Source organism: Chlorocebus sabaeus, chromosome 29 (genome assembly GCF_047675955.1).
Source record: "Chlorocebus sabaeus isolate Y175 chromosome 29, mChlSab1.0.hap1, whole genome shotgun sequence".
Classification (NCBI taxonomy): domain Eukaryota; kingdom Metazoa; phylum Chordata; class Mammalia; order Primates; family Cercopithecidae; genus Chlorocebus; species Chlorocebus sabaeus.
Window position 1 is genome coordinate 2295732 of NC_132932.1, and position 26854 is coordinate 2322585.

General features: G+C 39.9%; 1 pseudogene and 1 gene segment (V, D, J or C); both read right to left on the reverse strand.

The window, feature by feature from the left end:
• LOC103231418 (sal-like protein 4 pseudogene) overlaps positions 1-17025 on the reverse strand; it is a 29858-nt pseudogene extending 12833 nt beyond the window's left edge.
• A 6112-nt stretch (positions 17026-23137) lies between these two features.
• LOC119620265 (T cell receptor alpha variable 18-like) lies at positions 23138-26817 on the reverse strand. The segment is given in 3 exon segments: positions 23138-23281; positions 26167-26507; positions 26635-26817. Coding segments are annotated over 3 exon segments (411 nt in total).
• Positions 26818-26854: the final 37 nt, after the last annotated feature.

Genomic DNA, 26854 nt, shown 5'->3' on the forward strand with positions numbered 1-26854 from the left:
CATTTCATTGTAGAAAAAATTATACCTCATAAAAAAGAACCAAAATGAAATAATATATACACAGAGAAAATTAATGTTTTTAGCTTTCTACAGTTGTTGCAGGAATTTGTTTATACTTTTCTAATTGCTACAGAGCAGCTGTGGTCTGTCGTGATTATGGTCTACTCTGATAACTGTCTGAGACTTGGAATCAACAAAGACTAGCTGGTCGTTAATATGCCCTGGGATGCTAAATATACACAAATGAAATGACTAAAGAAAATAAAACGCCCCAGAGTCTGAGAATGAAGATTTATGGCTACACATAATAATACAAATACATCTCATAAAGTTATGATTGTGTAAAATTAGCTAGAAACCAGAGTATATACTAAATGATCCCATTTAATTAAAGTGCAAAACTAATCTGTGCAGCTAGACGTCAGGATAATTGTTACTTGGGCTGGTAGAGACAGGAAGCAGGTACAAGAGTGGCCTGCCGTGTGGGTAAGGCCCTTTTTCTTGATATGGGTCCTGGTTACATGGGCTTTTCCACATTGTGAAAACTTACCTAACTTTACAATTGTGCAGGAGTACATTTCTTTCTACATAGGTTATTTTATTTATTTTGGTTTCTTTTTTATTAAACTATGATTGACATAATAAAAAGCACAGATAAGATATATTCATTTTAATAAGTTTGAGAATTTTATACACCTGTGTAACTATCACCTAAAACAATATGCAGAACATTTTCATGATCACAGAAAAATCCCTTTGTGCTCCTTTTTAGTCAAACCCTCCTTCCCAGAGGAAACCACATTTTTACTTATATCGCCATAGTTTAGTTTTTGTTCTTGAATTTTATACAAATGGTATCATGCAGTGTTTTGGGGGAAGGGCCTGGTTTCCATTTGCTCAACATAAGGCTTTAGAGATCCATTAATATTGTCATGTGTACCAGTCAGTAGTTCCTTTTTATTTCCTGTTGATGGACATTTAAATTGTTTCCAATTACAGCAAATATAAATGAGGTGCATACAAAATTTTTTGTATGGATCATTTATGGGCCTATATTTTCACTTATCTTTGCTAAATATCTGTGAGTGTTCTTGCTGGGCCACTGCAAGACCCCAAAGTGATTGTGCCATTTTACATTCTCACCAGCACTGCATGAAATGTCTAGTTGTTCCACGTATTTGTCAGTACTGGGGTTGTCAGATGGCTTGTTTTCAGTGCTTCTAGTGGGGATGAATGGCACCAGAATGTAGATTTTATTTGCCTCTCCCTAATGACTTATGATGTTTAACATATTTTATGGATTTGTCTTAGTCTGTTTGGGCCTCTATAACAAAATACCATAGATAAGTGACTTGTAAACAACAGAAACTTATTTCTCACAGTTCTGGAGGAAGCAAAGTCCAAGATCAAGTTCCCAGAAGATTCAGCGCCTAGTGAGGGCCTGCTTTCAGGTTGGTAGTCATCTTTCCAGTGTCCTCACATTGCCGAAAAAGCAAGGAAACTCTCTGTGATCTCTTTTACATGGACATTATTCTCATTTCCTAATCACCTCTTAAAGGCCACACCTGCAAATACCATCGCACTGGTAATTAAGTTCTGTCATAAGTTTGTTTAATGTGGTTGCTGCCTTGGCGTCCATTTTCAGGCCTGACATAAGTCATACTTCATCTCCCTTGGCCTAGTTAGAACTTCCCCTCCCTTTGTGGTTGTTCCTCATCCCGCTGACCCAAAGTCCAACACTTTCCACAGCTGTTAACCAAGATAAATTTAACAGCCAATGCCAGAGTCGTGTACATGATTTCTCCCCTTTTTATGTGTTTTCTCTAAACTAGACAGTCCTCAATACCCGTGGATAAGCCTAAGGGATAATACCCATGAACCTTAATAAAGGTATATTCCTACAGACCTCTCTCTCCCTCTGTTTCTCTCTCCACCTACTGGTTGAGCTCCCTGCTGCCTCCAAACTTCCCATCAGCTTGCCATTGGCACCTATAACCTCTCTGGGACCTGTGAGTAATAAATTCCTTCTATTTTATGCATTTTTTGCTTCATGTCCTTATACAGTATGTTGGGAGAAGGGCCTGGTTTCTATTGCTCAACATTAAGTTTTAAAGATCCATTCCATTTTACCTGACCCACACACCTAAACCTAATTTTTCCCCTAGTCAGGGCTCTCCTAGGCAGTGGTTATCTTGGCTTATGGTCATTCTCAGGAGAGAGACCTCAAGTCCAAATTAAAAAGACATAACAAATTGGTCAGGTGAGGTGACTCAAGCCTGTAATCCCAGCACTTTGGGAGGCTGAGGCAGGTATATCATGAGGTTAGGAGATCGAGATCATCCTGGCCAACATGGTGAAACCCTGTTTTTACTAAAATACAAAAACTTAGCCAGGCATGGTGGCGCACATTGATACTCCCAGCTACTCAGGAGGCTGAGGTAGGGGAATTGCTTGAACCCAGGAGGCAGAGGACACAGTGATCCGAGATTGCATCACTGCAATCTGACCTGGCAACAGAGCAAGACTCCACCAAAAAAAAAAAAAGACATAACAAATTAAAATCACAACAGATTTCAACACATGAATTTTTAGGGACACAAACATTCAATCTATAGTAGTACTCATTCGTTACAACATTTATGTATTTTATTATTGTGTAATTTTTAATTGTTAATTTATAGGAGGTTTTAAATATATTCTGGAAATAATATTTTTTCAACTGTGTCTTTCTTGCATATTTTTTCAGACTTTAGATTGCTAATTGACTTTCTTAATACTGTCTTTTGATGAGCACCATTTTAAAATTTTATTCATGTCCTATTTGTCAATCTTTCTTTTTGGTTAGCATATTTTGTATACATATTTTTAAATATACTGGTTAATCTATTCCATATATATGTATTTATTGTATATATTCCATATATATATATACTTGTTCTCTCTCTCTGAAACTTACATCTCTCAGCATGCATATTGTCTACAATGTCTATCAAATCCATTGGTATTTTATTATATTTATTTCAAAGTACGTCCGATAAATCCAACACCTGGGTAGTCTCTTTTTGGGTTTGTTTTATTAACTGTTTTCTCTTTTGACCATGGGTCACATTTTTGTGTGTGTGGTTTAATCTCTCAGTGGTTCTTTGCACTTCTTGTATTTGGATAAACCATTTCTTCTAATTATTTTTTAATTTATTTTTTATTCATTTGTGGGTTTTTATTCCTTTTTTGCCCTCTTGAGGATGTGACTTTGATTATAGTTTATTGCAATCTGGTTTGGCTCTGGGTGCTTTCAGAGATGGATTCTGTATGGGTTCCTTGGTTATAGAGAGTCTGTATGACAGCTTTCTTGGCTGCTGGTTGTAGTAGCAATGTTCTCAGTACGTGAGCAGGTTCATTGTCTCCTGTGGGGCTTGAATGGCAGAGATATCTAGACGCTTGTCTCATTCTCCAGTGGTGTGCACCCTTTTATTTATTTACTTTTTTTTCCCCAATATTTTATTCACTGGGTGGAATAGTTAGAGCTTCAGACCAGTAAGAGATGTCCAAGAGGAACAACAACAACAAAAAACTGTGGCTAAAGCAGATGGGTAAATGCAATATTTAGTGGTGGGCAGAGGTCCCAGTCTTGACAGAAGCAGCTGGGGGAACTGTCAGTGAAACGCACTGAGTCCTTTTCAAGGGGAAGGGAGAGAGCCACCTCAGCTGCCCTGCCAGTCCAGCAGGAAAGTGATCCACCTCCCAGTCATACTCCTGGCCCAGTGTCCTGCTATATGGATCATATAGGCACCTCTTCTTCACCTGCAAGAGTGCTGATGTTCCACGTAGACAGGGATTGTGACTCTCCCTCTTGTGTAAGCCTGAGCTTGGAAGGCATTTTTCCCGTGGGGATGCACTTACCTTGAAGTATTCCAGAAAGGTTGTCTACAGATGCACCCACACTGAGCTTCTCTGGGGGAAGCTCCAGCTGTGTCTGCAGTGGTGGATGAGGGGGAAAAAGAATTCTATTTTTCAAGATGCTTCTCTAACACCAGGGCTGACTGACTGTTGAGTTAGAGCTACAAGCTTTCCCTGCTGAGCCCAGCACTGCACCTGTGCCTCCGTTGAAAGAAACTTTCCCAAAGCAGAAAATTCTGGGACTCAAGACCGGCCATCTGGATTCTTTTGTCCCACAGGGTGCTCCCTTGATGTGGTGCACTCCCTTTGCCCCTAGAAGTAAGAGTCCCTGAGAGTCAGACTACTGTGAATGCTGCTGCTCCTCTGGATCTGGCCACTCAGTGGGACTGATGCCTCCAGGCTGGTGCTGCAGAATGTCTGCAGGTGATCTAGTGATGTGACCTGTTCTCAAGTCTCCCAGAAGTGGCTACCAGCACCGGCTCTGATGGGAGTGGCAGGAGAGTGACTTAGACTCTGAAAGATTGCTTGGTTATGAATAGCTTTAGCGTGTTGGCTTTCTCAAATGCCAGTTATACTAGTAAATGAACTGATCATGTGGACAGGCTGAGGACCTCCTGGTTAGCCAGGGTGCTGCAGGCAATGGTGATAGTTGAGGTCACACTCAAGTTTCCTCTTTCTTGGTGCTGTTTTATTCTGTCTACAAATGCTGTAAAGGACTGCATTGGTTGGCCTCCAGCCAGGAGATAGTGCTTGCAAAGGAGCACCAACTGTGGTAATAATGGTGGGATCTGTGCTTGCATTATGCTACCGGGAGAGGTACTCTGTTGTCTCAAGCAACAGGAAGGGCGATATAGCCCCATAAGACTCAGTCTTTGTGTTAAGCAACCAGAGCTGGTGGAGTGGCAAAGCTAGGTGGGACTAGGTTAGGGAAGTCCATGTTCTGTGTGCTGGCACAAGCAGAGGCACAAGCTGGCACAAGCAGAGGAGCAGAGCTGCCTCTGTTGCACAGAAGGCACTTCCCCACGTGTACTCTTCCACATGGGGAGTGGGGAGTAGCAGGCAGCAGTAAGCCTCCCTCAGCCCCCACACACTTGGCAAGGCAGGTCTCACACCTGCAGTGTTTCACTATCAGCAGCTAGCTAGATTCCAAGCAGTCTGCACTCAGAACTCATAGCTTCTCTGGCCATAAGCCTTCCCCACAGAGACAGAAATTGTGGTTTTCAGGCCATGCCCCTCCTGATCCACCTGCAAAGCAGGGGCATTTAGCTCCTGTGCTAATGGTTATAGTACACTTTCCGCTTGTCCCTGAGTTCGGGCCAAGGGGGTTTATCCCCACTTGAGATTATATTTGCAAATCTCAGTTGGGAGCTTCTCTCAACCACCGCCTGAGCTAGCTGGCAGACGTCTCTGAGGTCCCCTGTGAGGATCAGAAATGGCTTCCCTCTGTCCCCTCTGGAGACTGGGAATGCATGCAAAGCACACCCCGATGCTGTTCCTTCTGGTGTACTGCCTGCAGCTCACTAAATCAGCTCTATGGCTTGGTTGGATTAAGGCTTTCCCTGTAGCCTGGATTGCCAGGTTCTCCAGTGGGCATGTATATCCCAGAAGCAGTTTCTAACCTTCTCACACTCTGGGGACTTACAGTTTTCCAAGTAGCTCACAGTGCAGGCTGCAACCTGCTGCTGCTTTTTGTGTTTTTTTTTTTTTTTTTTTTTTTTTTTGAGATGGAGTCTTGCTCTGTCACCAAGTTGGAGTGCAGTGGTGTGATCTCAGCTCACTGCAACCTCTGCCTTCCAGGTTCAAGCGATTCTCCTACCTCAGCCTCCCGAGTATCTGGGACTACAGGCACGCACCACCATGCCCAGCTAAGTTTTGTATTTTTGGTAGAGGTAGGGTTTCACCATGTTGGCCAGGATGGTCTCCATCTCTTGACCTCGTGATCCACCCACCTCGACCTCCCACTCCCAATGTGCTCGGATTACAGGCATGAGCCACTGTGCCCGGCCTACCTGCTATGTCTTTTAAAGGGTATGTGGTTTCTTTCCGTTTTCTTGTTAAGTTCCTGTGCTGCTTCTTGGAAGAAAGTTCACGGTGTGAGTCTCTACACACTATTTTGTCTTCCCAAGTGGGAGAGGCATGTTGACGATGCCTCCAGTCCACCATCTTGGAGAAAACAAAAACTGAAAAGAACTTTGACCGTGTTTTTAATGAAATAGCTTGAAGGGAAGGTAGATACCTAAGAAGAATGAAATAGGTCTCTAAGAAGAAAGCACTAAACATTCATATTTTATAGATTCACAGCAATCATTGGGGCAATGTTCAATTGTTACTTGCGTCATTTTCTCCTTGGGTACAGATAATAATCCCTAATAATTCCAGGCACAACTTTTAAGTAGAAAAATCTGAAGTCTCTTCCTTGCTCATGTCTTCATAGTTCTCATGGGACAGAGAACATCTGCCTAGAAAGTCCTCTCTACTCTCTTTTATTCCTTTGTCTGAATCAGTTCTATTAAGCCTCCAAGACACAATTAGCATGCCGTCTTATAACCATGATAATGCATGTTAGAAACGTTATCTGATGTGGCTTTTTTCAAATAATCTGTGATAAATAATCAGTGTTTTCACCAATTTATCATGGACCACTACAACTGTAAAATACAACACAAATAAATTACTTTGACTTTTGTTTCCTTGATAAATGTACACTGCTACAGAAATTGATCTTCAAACTAAAAAGCTGGACAAAATAAAGGAAATTTTCAGACCTTGGACTACAGATAACACAGAGATAATGAAAATAAATGAAGTGAGTCCTAACATTGCTTCCACTTATTTCCTGGAGGCAGTTTCTAGGCAACAGCACAGGGAGGATTAACCACAACACAGCACAGCTGCCTCATTGTGTTGAGGAATAGAATAGGAGATTGGGGATCCTAAAGCATCCAGAAGGTATGAATAAGTGCACCAGAGAGGAGGAATTTGGGGAGAGAGAAAAAGAGAGACAGACAAAGAGAAAGAGGAGGAGAGAGAGATTCAGAAAATAACTCTGGCTCTGGAGGGGTCACTCTTTGCCTTTGGATGATCTGTATATGTATGAGAGGAAACTCAGACAAAGAGAAGCAACAGGCCAAATAATTTCCAGAGTTCACACAGTGCTGGGCATAGTTTGTACTACTAGCATCCAAGATTCAAGAGATATTGTAATGCATGGGACAGGCACTAGAATCCTCAGAAAGGTGATAAATTAGTAGTGAGTTAAATTAGTCCCAGAATAAACGCTGTTCAGATAAAAATTAAAAGAAGTCTAAAAAATCAAAATGATACACAAATTATTTTAATGAGTACAATGTCCAATTGTGTTTAAAGTAATATAACAAAATTGTGCATCCAACAACGTAAAATACATAATATCTAGCACCCAATCAAAATTATCAAGCAGGTGAAGAACCAGGAAAATAAAGTCTATAACCAGGAGAAAGAAATGGAATTTAAAATGATACAGATTATATAATTATTATAAAAGGACTTTAAAACAGTGCATATAAACTACATATATACAATAAAAATGAATTCAAGAATGTAAAGAAATACAGAAACATAAGGAGGAGGAAAATGGAAGACATAAAAAGATCCAAGCAGAACTTGTAGAAATAAAAAACAATTAAACAAATACAATGAAAAATAAGTTGGACAAGATTAACAGCAGATTAGAAATCACAGGAAAAAAGCTTAGAGAACTTGAAGAAAAAGCAGTAGAAATGATATAAACTGAAGCAAAGAAAAAAGATTTAAAAAAAGAAATAGTGCTCCTGAACTCTACAAAATCAAATAGTCTAAAATAGGTGTAACTGAGGCCTCAGAAGAAGACAGGGAGAGAAAGAAAGATACTTAAAGAAATACTGGCTGAAAATTTTTCATAGATACAAAGAAGAAATATGGAGAAAATTACCCCAAGCCTCATTGTAATCAAATTTCTGAAAACCAGTAATAAAAGGGAAATTTTTAACAGCAATTAGGGTAACAGGATAGAAAGGTGAGGAAAGACAGTTTAGGCACAGGGAGTCAAAGCTAAGAATTACAGCCAGCTTTTCATCAGAAACAATGTATGTCAGAACAGAACTTTAAAGTGCTAAAAAAAAAAAAAAAAAACTTTAAAAGATAATATTTTAAGGAAAAACCATAAAACTGCATTGTAGGGCTTTTATGTAGAATAAAAATGTGTTGACAACAACCGCACAAAGAATGGACGTGAAATGCTGTAAATTTATTACACTGTGTGCGAAATAGTAAAGTATTATTCAAAGTCATATTGTGATAAATTGAATTTGTAATCTGTAAACCATCAGTTCTCAAACATGTTGGCCTCAGGATCCCTTTATAGTTTAACTGAGTGATTCCAAGAAGACTCTAAAGAGGTTTTGTTTATGTGGAATAGAGATAGAGGTAGGAATATATTCCATTAACCATCAGAGTGATGACCTTATCACGTATCTTGTAGACTGGAAACCTTGCATATACGCCTGCGAGACTCTGAAAGTAAAAAAGGATAGCAATGTCTTATTATTATAATAAAAATAGTTTTGGAATGCCAGACTCCCTAAAAGGTCTGCCTAGCGTTCCCTGGACCATACGTGGATGACAGCAGTCTTACACCTTTAGCCTTATGAGAAATAGGTAACCTTAGTTTAGTAACTTGGCTTTTGAGATGCCATCTTTTTACTTTTTGTTTATTTTACAATGCCATGTTTAGATGCTTACTATTACACACTTCTCTTCATTACAGAGGCATTTATTTTATTATAACTGTCTCCTGTTTGTTTGTTTTATTAGGGATTTCAGGAATCTCAGTTAAAGGTTCTGGTTTCTCGACATCTGTTGGCTTATTTGTCTAGCGCTGTTAAAACTATTTGTGCTAATGAAAAAAGACCAGCAGAATTCATAGCTCATAATTTCTCTAGGATTGGATTTACTTTATGCAAGGTATGGTTGTAGTATAGTAAGAAGTTAAAGCATAGTTCTTTGCTTACACAAACCATTTTAAAGCATTAGTACTGTGTTACGAGGACCGCTATAGTATTTTTTTTACACAGGCTCTGATGGGAAGTGCTGTCAATATAATAACAATAGCTATGGCAAAAATAAAGTGAACATAAAAATAATCTTCAAATAATAAATATTTATCCTATATGAATTTTCTCACCAATTAAAATTGCCTACCCGCTTCAATTCTTAGTAAAATTATGGTCTTGAGTACAGTTACCATGCTGACAAGATTCTCTGGCTAGACAGATCATCTAGCCGCTCTTAAATCACTATGCGTGCTCAGGAATCCCCAGGCTCAAGTACTCATTCCAGAAATTCAAACTTACATGACATGTAAAGCTCTGCAAAAAAACACATAAACCAAAACAAAACACGATTCCTGCCTCAAATTGCTTTCACTTGAGTGAAGAGCAGATAGTAAAGCAAATTCTATTCGCTGTCTATACTCCCATTAGCCCAGGCACAGGCATTTGGAATGAAGGGTCAGACTAGGAACAGATACTGGATGTATTTAGCACTAGGCAAATAAAGACTGTGTGAATACCTTCTTTACAATATTCTGATTTATTTTGGTCCTTCTATCTCCCTCTTCTTTTCTTAGTCTTCATATCTAGATGTTTAACTTCCAATGCTCAGGTGTCTAACACCTGAGTTTGTGGAAGTCAACAATGTTAGGATAGAAGGTAGTACTTACCTTCAGTTTGGGGTGTCCAGACATCCACCTAGTCTGTTCCGCATTCTTTCGACTTCATCACACTAGTTCTGTGGCTAGCTTCCAGAAAGATTAGTATAATAGAGCCTTTGGAATAAAAAGTTAGGTTTTATATTAATATAGTTAAATTCTATTAAACTGGGCTTCAAAATCAAAAAGTTCTCCATTTTGCTTAACAGTTAAATTATTTGAGTAGTGGTTTCTGGAATTTGATCAATTTGAAACTTATTTCCTTGTGATTCATTTGTAGTTCTTGAAGCCCATTGTTCCCCATTACCTCTTATAGCCTTCTTTGAAACTTTTCAATATGGAGTCTAGGATATAAAGGTAAAATTAAGGCTGCCTGACCTTTAAAAGACTCTTTTTCTTGTCTCTTTCTTACTTCCAAAAGCAGATTTTTTGGAGATGCAGTGATTATTTTCTTCTACAATTCAGTTTTTGCTGCAGAAGTCCCATAGAGCAGAGGCGGTACAGCTTTGTCAGTCCTTGAGCTTGCTAGGAACAATGTTGAAATAAAATCACTCAACTCCACATAGCCCCATAAATGTCTTGTTACGTATTGTGAGAGATACAAAACTGTAAGCACATTTAGAAAAAAATGTATATTTGGGAGGAGATGACGTATATACTCATAATAAGGTAATTGGGTATAGAGAGCTTGGGTGAGAACAGTGAGATTTACCCTTGGCTGAGCACACTTGCTTAGGTCCCTTCACTTCTCTGAACTTCAGTTTCTAATCTACAAAATGAGATTAATTCTTTGTACCTTGCCTTGTTCACAATGTTATTATAAAGAGTGAATGAGATAGTGCTTATGAAAGTGCACTGTAAAATTAAGTCAACTACATTTTTAAAACATACATAAAATATACAAAACTATATTTTGAAAATTTTTTTTGAAAGAAAGTCTTTTTGAAATATATTTAAAACCTTTTTTTGGGTGATTTATCAGAAGGGAGAGATCACTGTGAGCTAGGGTGACCAGAAAATTCTTCACAAGATAATAGTGGTCTGAGATAGCTTCTAGGATTGGGAGAAACAATTATGGTAAGCATTCAGACAGGTGTAATGATGGGAGCAAAGGACTATGAGCAGAGCTGTTGATGGAGGACAGTAAATGTCTCCCAACCTCATTCACAAGTTAGACTTAATCTGATGAAGCAGAAAGTTTGTGACTACTGTAGAGGCCATCGAGAGCTACACCGTGAGTTTTAATTAACCTTACTCCTACAGGCAAAGGATGGTCATTGAAGGTTGTTAAACAGAGAACTGATGTTATTGATGCTGTGTTTCTTAAAAGAATAAGTCATTTGTAGGGTATGGGAGAGGATTATGGGGAGGAAATGCTGGAAGGAGGGAGGCCGGTTAAAAGCCTGTCACAGAAAACCATGTGTAACATGCTTGTATTAGACCATTCTCACACTGCTATAAAGAACTACTTGAGATTGGGTATTATGAAGAAAAGAGGTTTAATTGACTCACAGTTCTGTAGGCTATACTGGAGGCATGGCTGGTGAGGCCTTAGGAAACTCAGAAAATCATGGCAGAAGGTGAAGGAGAAGCAAGTACATTTTCACATGCCCAGCAGGAGAGAGAGAGAGAGGGAGCAAAGCGGGAGGTGCCACACACCTTCAAACAACCAGATCTCTTGAGAACTCTATCATGAGAGAGCACTACGGGGATGGTGCTAAACCATTAGAAGCCACCTCCATGATCCAGTCACCTCCCACCAGACCCCGCCTCCAACACTGGGAATTACAATTCAACATTAGATTTGAGTGGAGACAAAGAGAAAAACCATGTAAATATCAAAGATCTAATCTCAGAGCAGTAATTAGTAAGCTACACAGGAAAGTTCAAGTCCATCTAATAACACACTAGATCCTAGGACCTGGGACCACAGCATCTTTTTAAACATGTAGCTCAGTCCTTTATTGAGAAAACAATTATGAAGCATCTTTTAAATGAAGGCTAATGTGAAGGGCAGTGGGGCTATGAAGATGGATTGAATAAGAATTATGTTCTCAAAATTTAGGCAATGGGATGGGTAAGGTTTCTTTTAAAAACTTTTAAAGTGTAATATTGATTCAGTAAAGTGCACAAAACTTAAATGTAGAACTTGGTGAATTTTCACGAAGTGAAATCACCTATGTAACCAGCACCCAAATTGAGAAACAGCGTTGCCAACATCCAGAAACTTCCCTTGTACTCTTTCCAAGTCACTATCTCCTTATAAAGATAGCCCCTATCTTCACTCTCCTGACTTACAACTTAGTCTTGCCCTTTTTAAAAATTTTTTTTGCTTTCATTTTTCACTCAGTAATATTTGTGTGATTCAATCTGCCTTGAGCATATGGCAAATTTATTCATTCTCATTGCTGAGTAGTATTTCATTATCATAATTTATTTATCTTTGAAACCTGCTGATGTGCATCTGAGTTGTTTTCCACTTTTAGGATATTATAATCACTGATGTAATAACGCATGTTCTTATTCTTGTACATGTTTTACAAATGAATATATGTAACTTTTTACCGGGCATATAGGTAGAAATGGAATTTCTGCATCGCAGGGAATGCACATGTTCAGCTGTAGTAAATATTGCCAAATTGTACCAGTTGACATTCCTTCCAACAGAATATGTGAATTTCTGTTGCTCCATGTTCTTGCCAACATTTAGTGTAGTCTTTTTCACTTTAGCCATTCTGATCATGGTATAGTTACAGATATGAATTTTCGGAACCATAATGCAACATATCAAGTGATAAGCGGAACAAAGGTTGAAGAGTGATTGAGAAGTTTAGAGAAGGAAAGATTACACACGTTGTATCTTTGCATCAGGACAGCTGTGTCTTGTAAGATAAGAATGGTGACTATACGTTATCCAGGACCACTCTGCATTTTAATAGTTGTTCTTATAAATTATGAAATGACAATATTCAATGTCTAGGCCACATCTTCTAGACTATCAACCAGCAAAACAGATGTCTTTTCTCACCTACTGTGTTCTACACTTTCCTTTCCGAAAGCACAGTCATAGGAGGTTGAGACAGAAGTTTAGCCTGTGGAGATGGAGAAAGGACATTCTGTGCAATGGGGACGATTTAAGCAGAGCTACAGATCCATGCTCAGACACAGTGGCATCCATATTACTGTTAACAAGCAGAAGAGTGAGGAGGTGTCTGTGCTTTGTGGGTGGATGAAACCTTCTCCTAGCTTCCTGGAGCAGGTTATAAATATCCTCTTTTTGTATGAGAGCTTGCATTTAAACTGAATACAGGATGAGAATATCTTCTTTGTCAATAATTACCTCACCTTACAAAATATATTAATTCAGCAATCAGTAATATTTTAAGTACATTTTAAAAGTGTTTATGTACTCTTAGAGTAAGAGAGGAAAATCTCTATAACCTATATTTATTGCTTCACGAGTCATCTTTTAGGTGTATATATGCTCAAGGGAAAAATGTCATTTCTTTGTTAGCTTTTATCTTGATGTGTGGGACTTCACTGGGTTGTTTATTTCAATATTGTGAAAGACTGAAACCAAATTGGTTTGAAGGCTGATGTGAATATTGATTACATCTTAGACCATTTCTTCTTTGGTCTGTTGGCAAATATGAGAAAATGTACCTTAAATTACCTAGTTAGGGCAATTAAAGCAGCCCTGCCTGCCCCCTGAAAACACTTTTATGTTAAACATCCCTCATGTGCTGCTTCTCTGACAGGGCCTGGGGCCTATCAGCAGGGTGGGTACTGGTGGGGGAGCAGCTGCAAATGGGGATATTTACCGGAGCTGCAAATAGGGATGTAGGGCCTTGTTGGGGTGATTTTCAAGCAGAGCCAAGATGTCCTTGCCTTATCAATAAGTTTTGGCTCTTTGCTTTGAAAAACGCGTCAAGGAGCAGTGTGGTGTTTTGAAACTACCACGTGATTGAAAATCTGATTTAGGTCCTGAACAAATTCCACCCTTTCCATTAACATTGGCTGTCACAAACCGAGTCTCTACTGTGTTGACATGCCATGCTAGGTACCGTGTGAAAACTGTGTCTATATAAAATCATGTATAGTTTAATTTAAACATACAGGTATAATGTAAATATGTATAATTTTAATTCCCAACTTGACTTCACGAGGTAAATTCTATCATCACCATTTAATGGATGAGGAAATTGAGACATCGACAGGCTAAAGAATCAAAAGTCGTGCTGCACTGGAGATGACAGGATTTGAATCTAGCCAATTTCTATTTTTAATTTTATTAAAGAAAATTTCTCAAACGTATAGAAAAGTATACAGTATGGAACAATGAAACTCCATGTACCCATCACCCATGTTCATCAAATATTGATTCTTGGTCAATCTTGTTTTATTAATGCCCCAATTACATTTAGCCATTCAATTATTTTTTAAACCCATTCATACATTTTTAAAATATCATATTATTTTGCTTTTGCTTATTTTAGTACTATCACTAAATTTTGACATTTTTTAAAACACAACCAAATTAGTGAATGTGTTCACATTTTCAATTATTTTACAGCTTGTCTGATTCAGAATTCACCTAAGAGTCACATATTGTGATTTGTGGACATGTTTTCTAAAGAGAAAACATTCAAAATTTATTTTCCAACAGATAACAGCAGCAGCACAGCTACAGGAGTTTCTCCAAAGATCATACATTCACAAGGCATTATTAGCTCAACAGTGAAAAAGTCACTGGTGTGTTCTCTGTAACAATATCCTCTTCACAGTATAAACAGATACCATTATTGTGTTCACTTACAATGCCAAAAGAAAAGGCACAAATGGCAAAAAAAAAAAAAAAAAAAAAAAAAAAGGGGGTGGTCGGGGGGAAGCCTAAAATCAGGTGCAATAACCAACAGGCAAAACATTACCTAACAGTCTCCATCTACATTTCAATCAGGGCCTTCCACATACAGGAGACAGACTTCTCCCAGAAGTTAGGGTTTTTCTTTCTCCTTTTTTTGTTAAACCATTACAGAGATGTTTCATTTGCTCAATATTATTACATATACAAAAGGAGATTACAAATAAAGAATTATCACAAAACACCTTGAACATCCAACTCTTTCCACCAATACATTGACTTTTAGGTTTAAGACAGAACCTGGGAATTCTTCAGCGGTCTTAAAATAGGAAAATAGAGACTATGGCTAATAAACAGATAAATAAAGTAGATAAATTAAAAGCTTTCCTATCCAGGACTCACCTGTTCCAACTTCATAGCCTTCATAAAATCCTCAAGAAAAAATAATTTTCCTAAGTTGTACCGAATAAACAAAACAAAAAAATAGTATGTAAACCTATGGCAGGATACATATCCTTCCATGAGTTTCTTCTTAAGAATGAAAACCCAGTTTTTCAATAGAGTAGGCACTGCCAAACTAAATTAAGTCACCTGAGATTCCCTGTTCAGGTGTCCACCTCAGGTTCGGGAAGAAAAAGGTGTTTGGGAAGTATGAAGAGGACATTGGCACTCTTGCGGCTCTGACTGAACTGCATTTGAATAAGCAGCAACACACACAATGAATCCCTAAGCACTAACATAAGTCCATCTGAGGGCATCCTACTTAAGGTTCTAAGGTTGAAGCAATTTTATAATTCTACAACCTTAGTTTTTTGTTCTTTTTAAAGTATATTTAAAAAAAAAATGTGAACAGGGTTGGGGGAATATAAAACAGTTTCCTAAATAGATGACAGATCTTGTCTGTTTACCTGCATACAGTTACCAGTACCCTTTGCCCCAATTAGGCTAAGTAGTGTGTTTTTCATTGTGGTTCAATAAGTTCCAATGGTTCCACCTTGAAATAGATAATGGTCTTAGAAAAAGTCACCCTAGGTTGTACGAAAGTCCTATGTATACAGTTTGTCACAAGTAACAAGGCTACTTTGCAAGACCTGCTGCTTTCAAAAAAAAAAAAAAAAAATCTAGTGTATATTTGTTTGGGTATAATTTTTTTTCATTTTCATTTCAGTCGTGCTTGAGGTGGTGGTCACAACCTTCGTAAACATCATTTGCATACCCTTGAGAAAAAGAAGGCCAGGCACAGGAAGCTCATGCCTGTAATCCCAGCACTTTGGGAGGCCGAGGCAGGCGGATCACGAGGTCAGGAGTTCAAGACCAGCCTGGCCAACATGATGAAACCCCATCTCTACTAAAAATACAAAAATTAGCTGCATGCAGTGGCACATGCCTGTAGTCCCAGCTACTTGGGAGAATGAGGCAGGAGAATTGCTTGAACCTGGGAGGCGGAGATTGCAGTGAGCTGAGATCGTGCCACTATACTCCAGCCTCCAGAGCAAGACTCCATCTCGAAAAAAAATAAAAATAAAAAAGAAAGAAAACAGGAGGAGATGGGTCTTTACAAAAAAAAAAAAAAAAAAGCAGATTCTAGAGATTTAACTCTATCTGTATTTATCCTTCCATGCAAGTTAAGCTAAGCTAAAAAAAAAAAAAAAAAAAAAAAAAAAAAAAAAAAAAAAAAATTAAAAGAAAAAAAAGAAAAAGACAAAAGAAAATAAAAGAAAAAAAAGAAGACTGCAACCTTGTTTTCTTCCAGGAAGTGAGTGAACTGGTGTTTGGGAATGCTGTCAATTGCACCTGGTTTTTCCACATCCACACTGACTCCTGATTGGGAGCCATCATCTTGCAGATGGTGGTGTTATTCATGATTGAGCAGCCCCCAAAGAAACCAGGAGGGTAGGAATACAGTTACTGTAGATCACAAAGAGCTCACTGGTTTTCACTGCCAGACCACCATCAAGTGTGGGGGTATGCTGGTTCCTTACAACAGGGTCTACATTCACCAAAGGGACTGGGATTTCCTTAGGAAACATTTTTGAGACTCTTTTTCATTTTGTGCCTAACAGAGCCATGGTGTTCTTCAGGACCAGCTTCCTCCCATGGTGTGCTGAGTTATTGCCCACCCCATGTGTCATATAGTAGACCCTCAAGTTGCCTTTGGTGGTAAAAACTGTACCACAAATGTTGCATGCAAAAGGCTTCTCTCCGGTGTGAGTCTGTCCATGAGTCTGAAAAGACTAGTGGATGAGAAGTTCTTCCCACACTGGGTGCAGCTGTGTTGCTTGACCTGAAGGTGTAGCTGGGCATCTAACAAAGGGGTCATCAATGGAGACAAGATTGAGGGTCCTACAAATATACCTGGAACTTCAAGTTTGACATATGTTGGCTGGGCTCAGATAAAGTTCAAGGGAGATTGCTCCGACCTTCCATCTCTGCATCTGTTCTCAAAGCGCTCTGATTTGCCCCCAGCATCAGGAGGCATTGACTTGATGATTTGTGCCTCACTATTGACCAGAGAGAGTGCTTGGAAGGACCTGGTTTCCATAGTGTCTGAACTTCGGCTCTCACACTCCTGGTCTCATTTCAGTGAGGATGAGTTGTTGGTCAAGACATTGCTCTCCACTGAACCGTTTTTCAGCTGCTCTGGCACTGCAAGCCAAAAGGGATAGGACCCAATCCCCCAACCTGGGGCATCCAAGGAAGTCATCGTGGAAAGAGGTACAGGGATCTTTGAGGAGCTGCTTGGGCCCTCCTGGGAGCTGACTTCTACATCAGTGCCTTTGAGGACATCATCATAGCAGATGGCACTTGTACTGCCATCCTCACTGACTGTCATTGGATCAGGACCATAAGGTCACAGGGATCCTCTGGCAAGGGAATATTTGGAATCTGACTGCCCACGTGCATCCAAATACGCTGCTGCAATATCACAGCATTGGTAACTCTGGCAGATGGGGCATGAATGCTGCCTCTTTATGGGTGTGTTGGTTCAGTGAACCCCAAGGTGCGTCTGCAAGTTGCCTTTGGTAGAAAAAGCTCAGCCACAAATAATATACTGGAATGGTCACTCCCTGGTGTGTGGGTGCCTGTGAAGTAATATATTTTGAGAGCGCTTAGGAATCAGTAGAAAATGAAGCCAGTGGTGGCCTTGTGGATGTTCTCAAACAGCTACAGTAATTTTAGGGTCTCTAGTCCTGGCTGGGGGTCCCACTCAGAAGCCACCAATCCTTGGTGATTTATTGTTTGTCCATACCTCAAGGAGGGTAGGCCTGCCCTCACTTTCTGCAGAAGGACTAGGATGCAGGTCATTGGGCAACAGGCCATCCATGAGGTTCTTGGGGTTAGTCTTTGAAGAGAGATTCTGAGGTAGCCTTAGAGAGGAAGTTACAAGGACAAGTTTGCTGTCTAAAGAGAGACTTGATTCATCGATGTGGGCAAGTACAGAGTGCATATGGGTTGCCATTGCCTGTTGCCATTTTTTCCTGGAACTCAGAAAACAGCTGAGGGTTCACCTTCTCTTGGAGATGTTTGTGAACGTGTACGCTGAGGCTACTCTTGGTGGTGAAGCGATGACTACAGACAGAGCACACGAAGGGTCTCTCTCCAGTGCTGGAGCAGAGGTGGATCTACGAGAAGCTCTCAGTCCCCAAAACCTTGCTAGAGTACTTACACTTGTGCTTGGAGATGTTCTGTAGCTTTCCTTTCCCTTTCTTGGAGGGGTCTAATGCCATAGTGGAGAAAGGACCCTGGAAGAGCACCAAGCCCAGAGCCTGAGGGAGCAAAGCACTCAGTATGGGAGACACGATGTTTTCCCAAACAGGGAAAGGGAAGAGAGTACCCTTTTCCCATCTGGCTTCAGAGCAAATGGCATCAGTCCTGGGGCAGAGTAGTGAAGGTAGAAGGGATGCTGGCATGCGGTATCTTGGCTTGTTTCGAGGCATCCAGAGACAGACCTTGGTTTCCAGCCTTCTGGCTAAGCAAAACCACACTGCAGAAACTTGCTAGACATGCCCAAAGTCTTCAGGGTGTCAGCCCCTGCCCTGCCACAGTGGAGGACATGGGAGGCCCACATGTTCATCTCAATGTAGATCTTCTCGGTGAGATGGATCTGCTATAGCTGCTGTTGCAGATGCAAGATCTGCTCCAGGACCCATGGGATGCTGTTGGTGCTGGGCACAGGCTGGCAGTGCACCTGCACTCCACTGATTCACTGCCAACTTGGTGTCCCAGAGAGCTTGCATGGGCACCTTAGTGTTGGCTACTTTGCCTGTGGGTAAATAGCTTATGTCCTTAGGTGTGGGTGGCAGGGCCATCTCTGTAAGTGCACCACAGACTCCACACCCGGCTTCTCTTTCATGTCCCCTAAGCTGCCACTGTTCTCCTTCTGGCCATCTTTATTGCTTGGACTGGGTAGCTGGTGGCTCAGTCTGGCTCCAGAGAGCTGTCATGGCCTCTCACTGTCATTCCTGATGAGGACAAGGGGATTTTTAGTACAATTTTTCTTATGTTCTAAGAACTCAAGAGATGCTAAAGAACTGCATAGTATTTCTCACAGGCGTCCAGTTCCTCCCGATGAAGCCATTTTACCATGTAGCTTTGTCCTTATTTGCTTCATCATCATTCCCTTGGTGATCCATGGGAGCACCCCAGGCCCCCACCACTGGTGCCATTCAGGCTGCATCTGTGAACTCTGGATTCAGTTGCTGCTCGCCCTGGTCCCCCTCCAAGCTGGCATGTTGGAGTTTCGTCTGCTTGCACTTCTATATGGTGTGAGCACGGGGAACTTGGAAAGCCACAGTTCTGGCTGATATGTTTTTTAAAGGCTCTTTGAATCCATAGATCCCCTCACTCATTCTTTGTAGTTTGTGGGAGGAAAAAAAAGACCCAAGCTGTTTGTCTTGCAGAGTTTTTCACACCATAAATTTTGCTTACCGTATACTTGTGATGGGTTTAATATGTTCTGCTGTCCTTTGTACTTACTAAAAATTGGCGATGGGATCTAGAGGGCAGTATTTTGTTTAATACAGTGAACAGAAAACAAAGCTATTTTTCATTTCTGTGGGAAGTCTATTGGATTGAGTTACTATTTCAAGTCCACCTAATTTTTTCCCTCTGTTTGGAAATTCTGAAAGACACTGGAGGTTGTGGACTAACAATGGTGTGAAACATTAAGAATTCCACTCTACTTCTGGGAGAGTACACATTTGACAATTTACTGTTCACTCCCAAGGGTATCCAATTCTGATGGGGAAATTTCCTCATTTCCAAAGAAAAGGAAATTTTAGTTATGAAATCAGGTGGAAAGGTTCCTAATGCTACCATTTGGGGTTGAAGCAGCACCGAGCTGTTGAACTTGTATCTTATTGTCTGTTAGAAGATGGAAATGAGGGCAAACACACAAAGGATGTAAGTGATACGCAGGTTGTACTAGGGGTCAGACGGAAGGCAACTACTACATGTAATAAAGAGGGATGAGAGTTAAGGTTCAGAGATTCTTTGTATCACACATAATATGTCCCTAATATTTGCTTTCATTCTTTAAATAAATTAATTTTAAAAAGCTTACGACAGTGGATCAGGTCCAGAACAGAAGTTGCCTAAGTCAAGTGATTAAGGACCTTGTACAGCTCATTAGCTTGACCAGCTCTCTCTGTGTGTAATACACTTTATCTGAACTCAGTCAAACTCTAGCCCAGGGATACTGGAACAATTCTGCAGTGAAGACATCCATTGTATGCAAGATTGGAGGCTCTGAGATGTGGGATATGAGGGTGACTAATTTCAGGGAACACCTGAAGAGGTTCCCTGATGAGGATCATTAGCAAGTAGCAGGGGCTGAAGCCTAATGGTCATTATCATTGACTTTATTCACAGAGGCTGGAATAAGCCTCAGCTGTCTTGCAGGCTGTGATGGCTTCATCTCCCCAGTCCCTCATAAAGAGACTTCCTGTATTATAGCTCTCGTGCATTGGCCTGTCTACATCTAACAGGTTGTATCCTGACTTAGATAGGACTCAGGAACAAACAACAAAGCTTCAATCTCTGGATAACCTTTCAGGACACCCACTCTACTTAGGAGAAGAATAGGGTTTACTGCGTCATTTTTGTTTATCCTCTGATGCCAAGGCCCAGTGCCTAGTGACACATCATCAAGCCTGTACCTTTTTAAAACACTTGGACAACCACGCTCATTTCATTCTACTCCAGGCACCTACGAGCATTTGCATTTGCTACTCAGCTCTAGAGAGAACTCTAATATTGAATGAACCTTTCCCAGTTACAATGTTCTTAGTTCCTTTAGGAACAGATGAATTATATTAATTTTACAAGGGACAACCAGAATTACTAGAAAATCTGTCTCTCAACCTGCCTTAGAACTTAACAGGAGGAGCTGTGTCCTCTGGAGTTTCAGCCAGCTAGTCCAAGTTCAGTGTGACCTCATGCTTGTCAAATGGGAATCTCCTAATTTTTCTCGTTCTCTCATGCTGAGGAAAGAAAGTGTGTCTAATGCCCTGTGGAAAAAAAAAAAAAAACAATAAATTCAAATTCAAATAAAAATATTTACTTTTGAATTAGTACCTGTTCTGTCCCTTCCTCCTTCTCTCTTCCTCCCTTGTTCTTTCCTTCTTTGTCGTTCTTTCTTCCCTCTTCCTCTCCCCTTCCTCCTTCTCCTCTTCTTCTTTCTTTTCTCCCTCTCCTTCCATCTCCTCCTTTTCCTCTCCCTCTTCTTCTGCTGCCTGGCTACATAGAATAGTAGTTTCTGTGTATGGAAAGCAGGTGACTTCACAAGCCACTCTCCTCTCTGTCTGCTTCCTTTGGCTTCTTGTTACTACTGTTACATTATCATGCAACATGTGGAACAATATGGATATGTCTATAACAACTAATTGTCCTTTCGAAAAAAAGAAGGGCAGCTAATAAGTGTTAGGAACTCAAAAAGGTAGTGGACTATGTGCTCTTGTGAGGCTAGTAAAATTTTGGAACTGCCTAATTAAATCTCTACATTTTAGAAATGAGAGAACAGGTTCAGGAGAGTTATAACTTTCTCAAGGTCACATAGGTTGTTTGTGTAAAACTTTAATTCCCTCTGCCTACCATTCTATACTGGATATAGCCCACTAGAACACGGCCTTCATAAAGGCAGGAACCATGTCTGTCTTATTAACTAATGTTTCTCTAGTGCTTACTATAGCTAAAAATGCCTCCTAAATTAGGAATGAACTATACTTAAGTTTCTCAAGCTGGAATATACCCATGGTACATGAAATCATGGGGGAAAAAACAGGTGTAGTTTCATGAGATGGTATTTCAGATTTGTTTGTCTTGAAGATGAGTTTATGTCTTGTAACTAATAATTTAAATTTTTACTTTTAAATTAACTCATACTGTGAAATGAATGGTAAATTTTTGTAAATTTTAAAAATAAAATACATATACATCAAAGCCATTATGTGTCCAAAGAGACTTTTGACCTCTACGCCAGGGAGTGTAGTGTTTCCCAGATCTTCCCACGTTTATAGCTAAGCTAGAAATCCAGTTTTTAATGTGATATCTGTTTTCTTTTAATGTTAAAAACTCAGGTTTCTAAAAATTTGTGTTTTTAGAGCAAAAGAAATAAAAATCCCTGTTCCTGAGCACCTGTTGCAATATCCAAGGAAAATATATGTTTAGACAGGAAGTAGACACTGGACACACCACCCGGGTTCTGTTTGCCATAGCAGTTGTAATTCTGGCCCTAACCACTTCTCAGCTTCAAACTGGCCAGAACTCAGAGGGGAAAGGGTGAAGGCAAGATATTCAATAGGTTAGGACCAATTCCCACCTTACACATCTCTCTTCGTAGGCAGCCTCTAAATGAAAGCAAAATACTTAGATACTTTTAAAATATCATAATCATGTCACAAAAAGAGAGGAGCCAGAGAAAGGAAATTTGAGGAACATTTCACATCTATTCTGATGTATAAGAGGTTGCTGGTATGATTATGGAAAGAAGTCTAAATTTAATTTTTCTACCCCATTTAGTAATGATACCATTATTAAGAAAAATCAATGGAAGGCATTTCTATTACACTTGGGTTAAAGCATTCTACATAATAATTAATGCATAAATGTATGAATCATTCTGAAAACTTAACAGCTTATGAATGGAATCATCCACTTGGTCTGAAGATAATTGGATAGTTTCCCACCCTCAAGAAAACCAACACGAGATTAATATATTTTGTTTTTGCACTTTTTGTTGCATAATTCTATATATGATACAAAAATAGGTGCTATATATTCTGTCTCAATCTATTCTAAAGAATGGAAGACATCCATGCTTCTAATAAATGATATATCTAGACACTGTACATGAATTGAACTCAGGTTTCCTTGCCAAACCACCTGTGCTGACACAGCCCCAACTTCCTTCTTCCTGTCTGTGACGGAGTCTCTCCCCAGGAGCCCTGTCTCTTGTTGAGGTTTTTGTAGGGCTCCCACTGACACCGATCTCACTGTGGCTTCATTCAGAGCACAGAAGTATACTGCTGAGTCCATGACTTGTGAGGCTGTGATGGTGAGGTTGAAGGAACTGGTGGATTTCTGGAAGTTCGAAGAATACCGACCATTTATTTCATTTTGTTCATTAAAAGAGTTCTGACGAATAAGGAAAACCAATTCTCCACTTGGTGGTTGCTTGTACCAGAATAAGTAATAAGTAGCATCACGGGTTTCATACACACAGTCCAAGGTCACATCCTCCTTCTCCACCACAGAAATTTCAGTCTGAGCTTGAGTTACCTTCTGAGCCATGCTGGATCCTGCGGAAAAGAGGAAAAATAGACTGATCCCTTGTTTGCAACACTGGGGATAAAATGGATTAAGTGGTTTAGGACTTAGTTCTCTGATTTCATTGCCTGTTACCCCTTCTTTCTAAGCCTCATTAGACTACAAAGATCTGCCTCCTTCCACATCCTTCTGAGCTAACAGGAGTCTGAGTTCTGTGCTGGTGGTCCTGCTTACCAACACAGATGGAGGTTATGACTGCCCTCAGCAGGCTGGCAGTCAGCATGTTCATAGCTCTTTCCCCTGAGTGAAATGTTCTGTGCTCTGTCTCAAATCCAGATCTTAATTCTCCACCTTGCACTCAAGAGGTACTAGCAAAGTTACTGGGCTGTGTGAGGCTTCTGCCTTTTACAGGAAGTATGGTTAACAGATATATGACAAGTTTGACTGTGCCATGTCACATACTTCCTGTGTAGATGGAAGATCCTAGACTGTCCTAAGTACCAATTTTGTCTCAATATAACTTACTGGACTGTAAATATACAGTGGTAAAATTGAATCATGTTTAGTTAATTCATCTTTGGCGGAAAATGTGAGGCTTACAATTTATTATGAGCTATAGTGAATACATAGGATGATATAATTATGCACCTTTTGGTCTTACGTATGTCTTTTTCTTCAGATAGAATCAAAGTGCGAACTAACCACACAGGGTTTTCACTCTCTAGCAGGAAGGCAAAACTTTTAGTCTCAATCTTTGTTACTACTTTGCCAGTCACGGAATCCAGCAAAGGTTATGTAAGAAATAGTTTATTGTTAATAAATGATTTTACATCATACCTCTTGAGTCACCAAATCTGTTCAGTGTTTGCCATGTCAAGTAACAGCAGAGAAAAATACATACATGTTTATTTGCACATATATTTGTGTGTGTGTGTGTGTGTAAACAAAAATAAATTCCAAAAATTCTACTCACTGCTCAAATGCAGGAGTTTCTGTTATAACTCAATATGTGTGCTCCTGAAAATGCCCCTGCTATTCCAATCCTCACACATTAATTGTAGTGGAGATTAGGATAGGAAAAAAACCAAAAATATACAATTTATAACCAGAGCATTACCAAAAATCATAGGAATCCTATTAAAATACCAGCAGAGTTCAATCTCCACTGACTTTTGTCCCTTGCAGCACAGTCATTAAACTCTTTGCAGTGTTAAATATTGGGACTTATGTTTCACCCCTTAGATACAGGTTCATAAGAGGTCCTATGTTTACAATAAGACCGGGTTCATCAAAGTTTTGTGTTATTATTCTTCATAAAAAAATATATTTTATTTGATTTATGACTAGGGTAAGAAAAGAATGGGGGTGAGTGCTAGTGGACACACATTTTCTTTGTGAGGTGGTGAAGATATTCTGGAATTAGATCACAATAATGATTGATAACTGTGAATGTACTAAAACCACTGAATTGCAGACTTAAAAGGATGAAGTTTAAGGTATGTGAATTGTATCTCGATAAAGCTGTTTTTTTAATGACAGAAGTGAAAATACTCCCATTAATGATAGCTAAAGTGATTCTAGTGCTGCCGTGGAAAAGAGGACTGGTGGTTAGGGAACCTCTCAGTATCAGGACAAGCTGAGACTATTATAATATTTCAGTCTTAAAGAAGATGATCTCTATGGAACCCCAAATGCAGATTTACCATGAAGTATATTAGGCTTTGATTTTAGAGCCCCTTTCTACCCCAGAACCTAGAAACTTAAATTTATAATTTAATTTTCTTTTTCTTAAACAGCACCCCAGAAATCAAAGAAAAAACTTTGGGCTCTTCAAAACCTGTACCTTTTTATGTGTAAAACTCACAGGATCATGCAGGATAGAAAAAGGACAGACAAGTCTCACAGAACTCCAAATATTAGGAAAAATTTCTCGTGGTGAGCTACATCCCTGAGAGTTTCGGTGAGGGGCCCACATTTCTGTTTTATGCTCTTTGATGTAGAGAAATATGAGATTATTTTCTCCATTTTGGGTCCCAGTGAACAAAATTCCATGTTCATTCACCTCTTTTTTATAAAGTATTTCTTGGCTGCTAAATTTGATGCAATTTAGAAGGATCATGGGCATAAATGGAATGATAAAAATGTTAGTTCCAAGTTAAAGTAATGTCCCAAATCCAGAATTTCTCATAACACAGATCCTCAAGTCAAAAATCCAGGTCATGATTTAGTGTTACAATAAACAGCTGCCAGGCCAACAGGAAGATCAGTGTGGAGGGGTGTAAACAGTGTGGGCAAGACATGCCATGGATGCAGCGTTTACTGACTGGGCTGTTCTGAAACCACAGTGCTGATAACACAAGGAAAGCCTCTCATCAGCACACTCTCCTCATAGAACTTACTCAGGTAGCAGAATTTCTAAGCAACCATAAGAGAAGGAAAAGTCAAGGGAAGAGAGGACAAATGCCGCAGTCCCTGGAGATGGATTTTCTGCAGGTGAAACTCAGCAAGACAAAAAACCTTGGTCTCAATTGTAAACACAAGGGAGTAGATTCAAGGTGATCATTAGTCCATGAACTGTTTTCCCTTAGAGTTTTTATTGACAGGTTATGAAGTATTTCAGCATAGACCAACTGAACTGTCACATAGCAAAGTTAATGTCACTTCTCAGGAATGTATGCCGTCTGAGGGGAAGAAGAGACATCTGGACTGAGGACAGAAGCATTTCTAGAAAACAGAGCTTAGGTTCTGCTTTAGACTGTTCCTCCCCCAGTTCCTCTGTGTGGTGTAATGTAAAATCTCCATGGCTTCTTGGCACCAAAGAATCAGAGCTGGAATTACATGGAGCAAGGCTCCAGCGTAGAACCCTGGGGACAGAAAATAACGCCCCCTCCCAAAGCCGCCCACACCCAGGCCCCACCTGCGGCCCCCGGGGTTTGTGCTGGGCTGTCGCTGCAGTCCCTCCCACTGTGTCTCTCAGAACGCAGTAGTACACGGCAGAGTCCGACAGCTGCACCGAGGGTTTCTCCAGATGGAAGGAACTGTCACTCTTGACATGACTGGCCTGAAAACCTCTGCTGTTCGTCTCCTGGTTTTCTGAACTTTTCAGGAGGAGCTCAGGCTCTTTGTTTGGATACTGCACATACCAGAATATAAAAGCTGAATAGCTGGTCTGATAAGTGCAGTTTAATGTCAGAGCTGCTCTCTCAGGGAGGGTAACTGGACCTTCTGTCTGGGTCACCGAGTCTCCATTGGTCCTTCCTAAAAAAAAGGAAAGACTTTATTATACTGGCAATAGACAGTATGGTCTCCAGTTTGGAAGGGGTTAAAGGTCATCCTAAAGCTAAGGAATAGAACATCTCAGAAGTTCTGAGTAAACATTACTCACTGATTATCAACAAAATCACAAGTCCTGAGCAGGAAGCAAACAGCATGGCTGGCTGAGAAGCAGTAGAAGGTTTTGTTGAGAGATATCCAAACCGAGAGGTATATTTCTTTATGTTGTTGATTCTTTGACAGAATCTTCTACAAAATCTTGACTCACGTGTTAAGCATGGCAAACTGCTCTACAAATCAGGCCACAGGCGGAATAAAGAGATGTGTGCAGG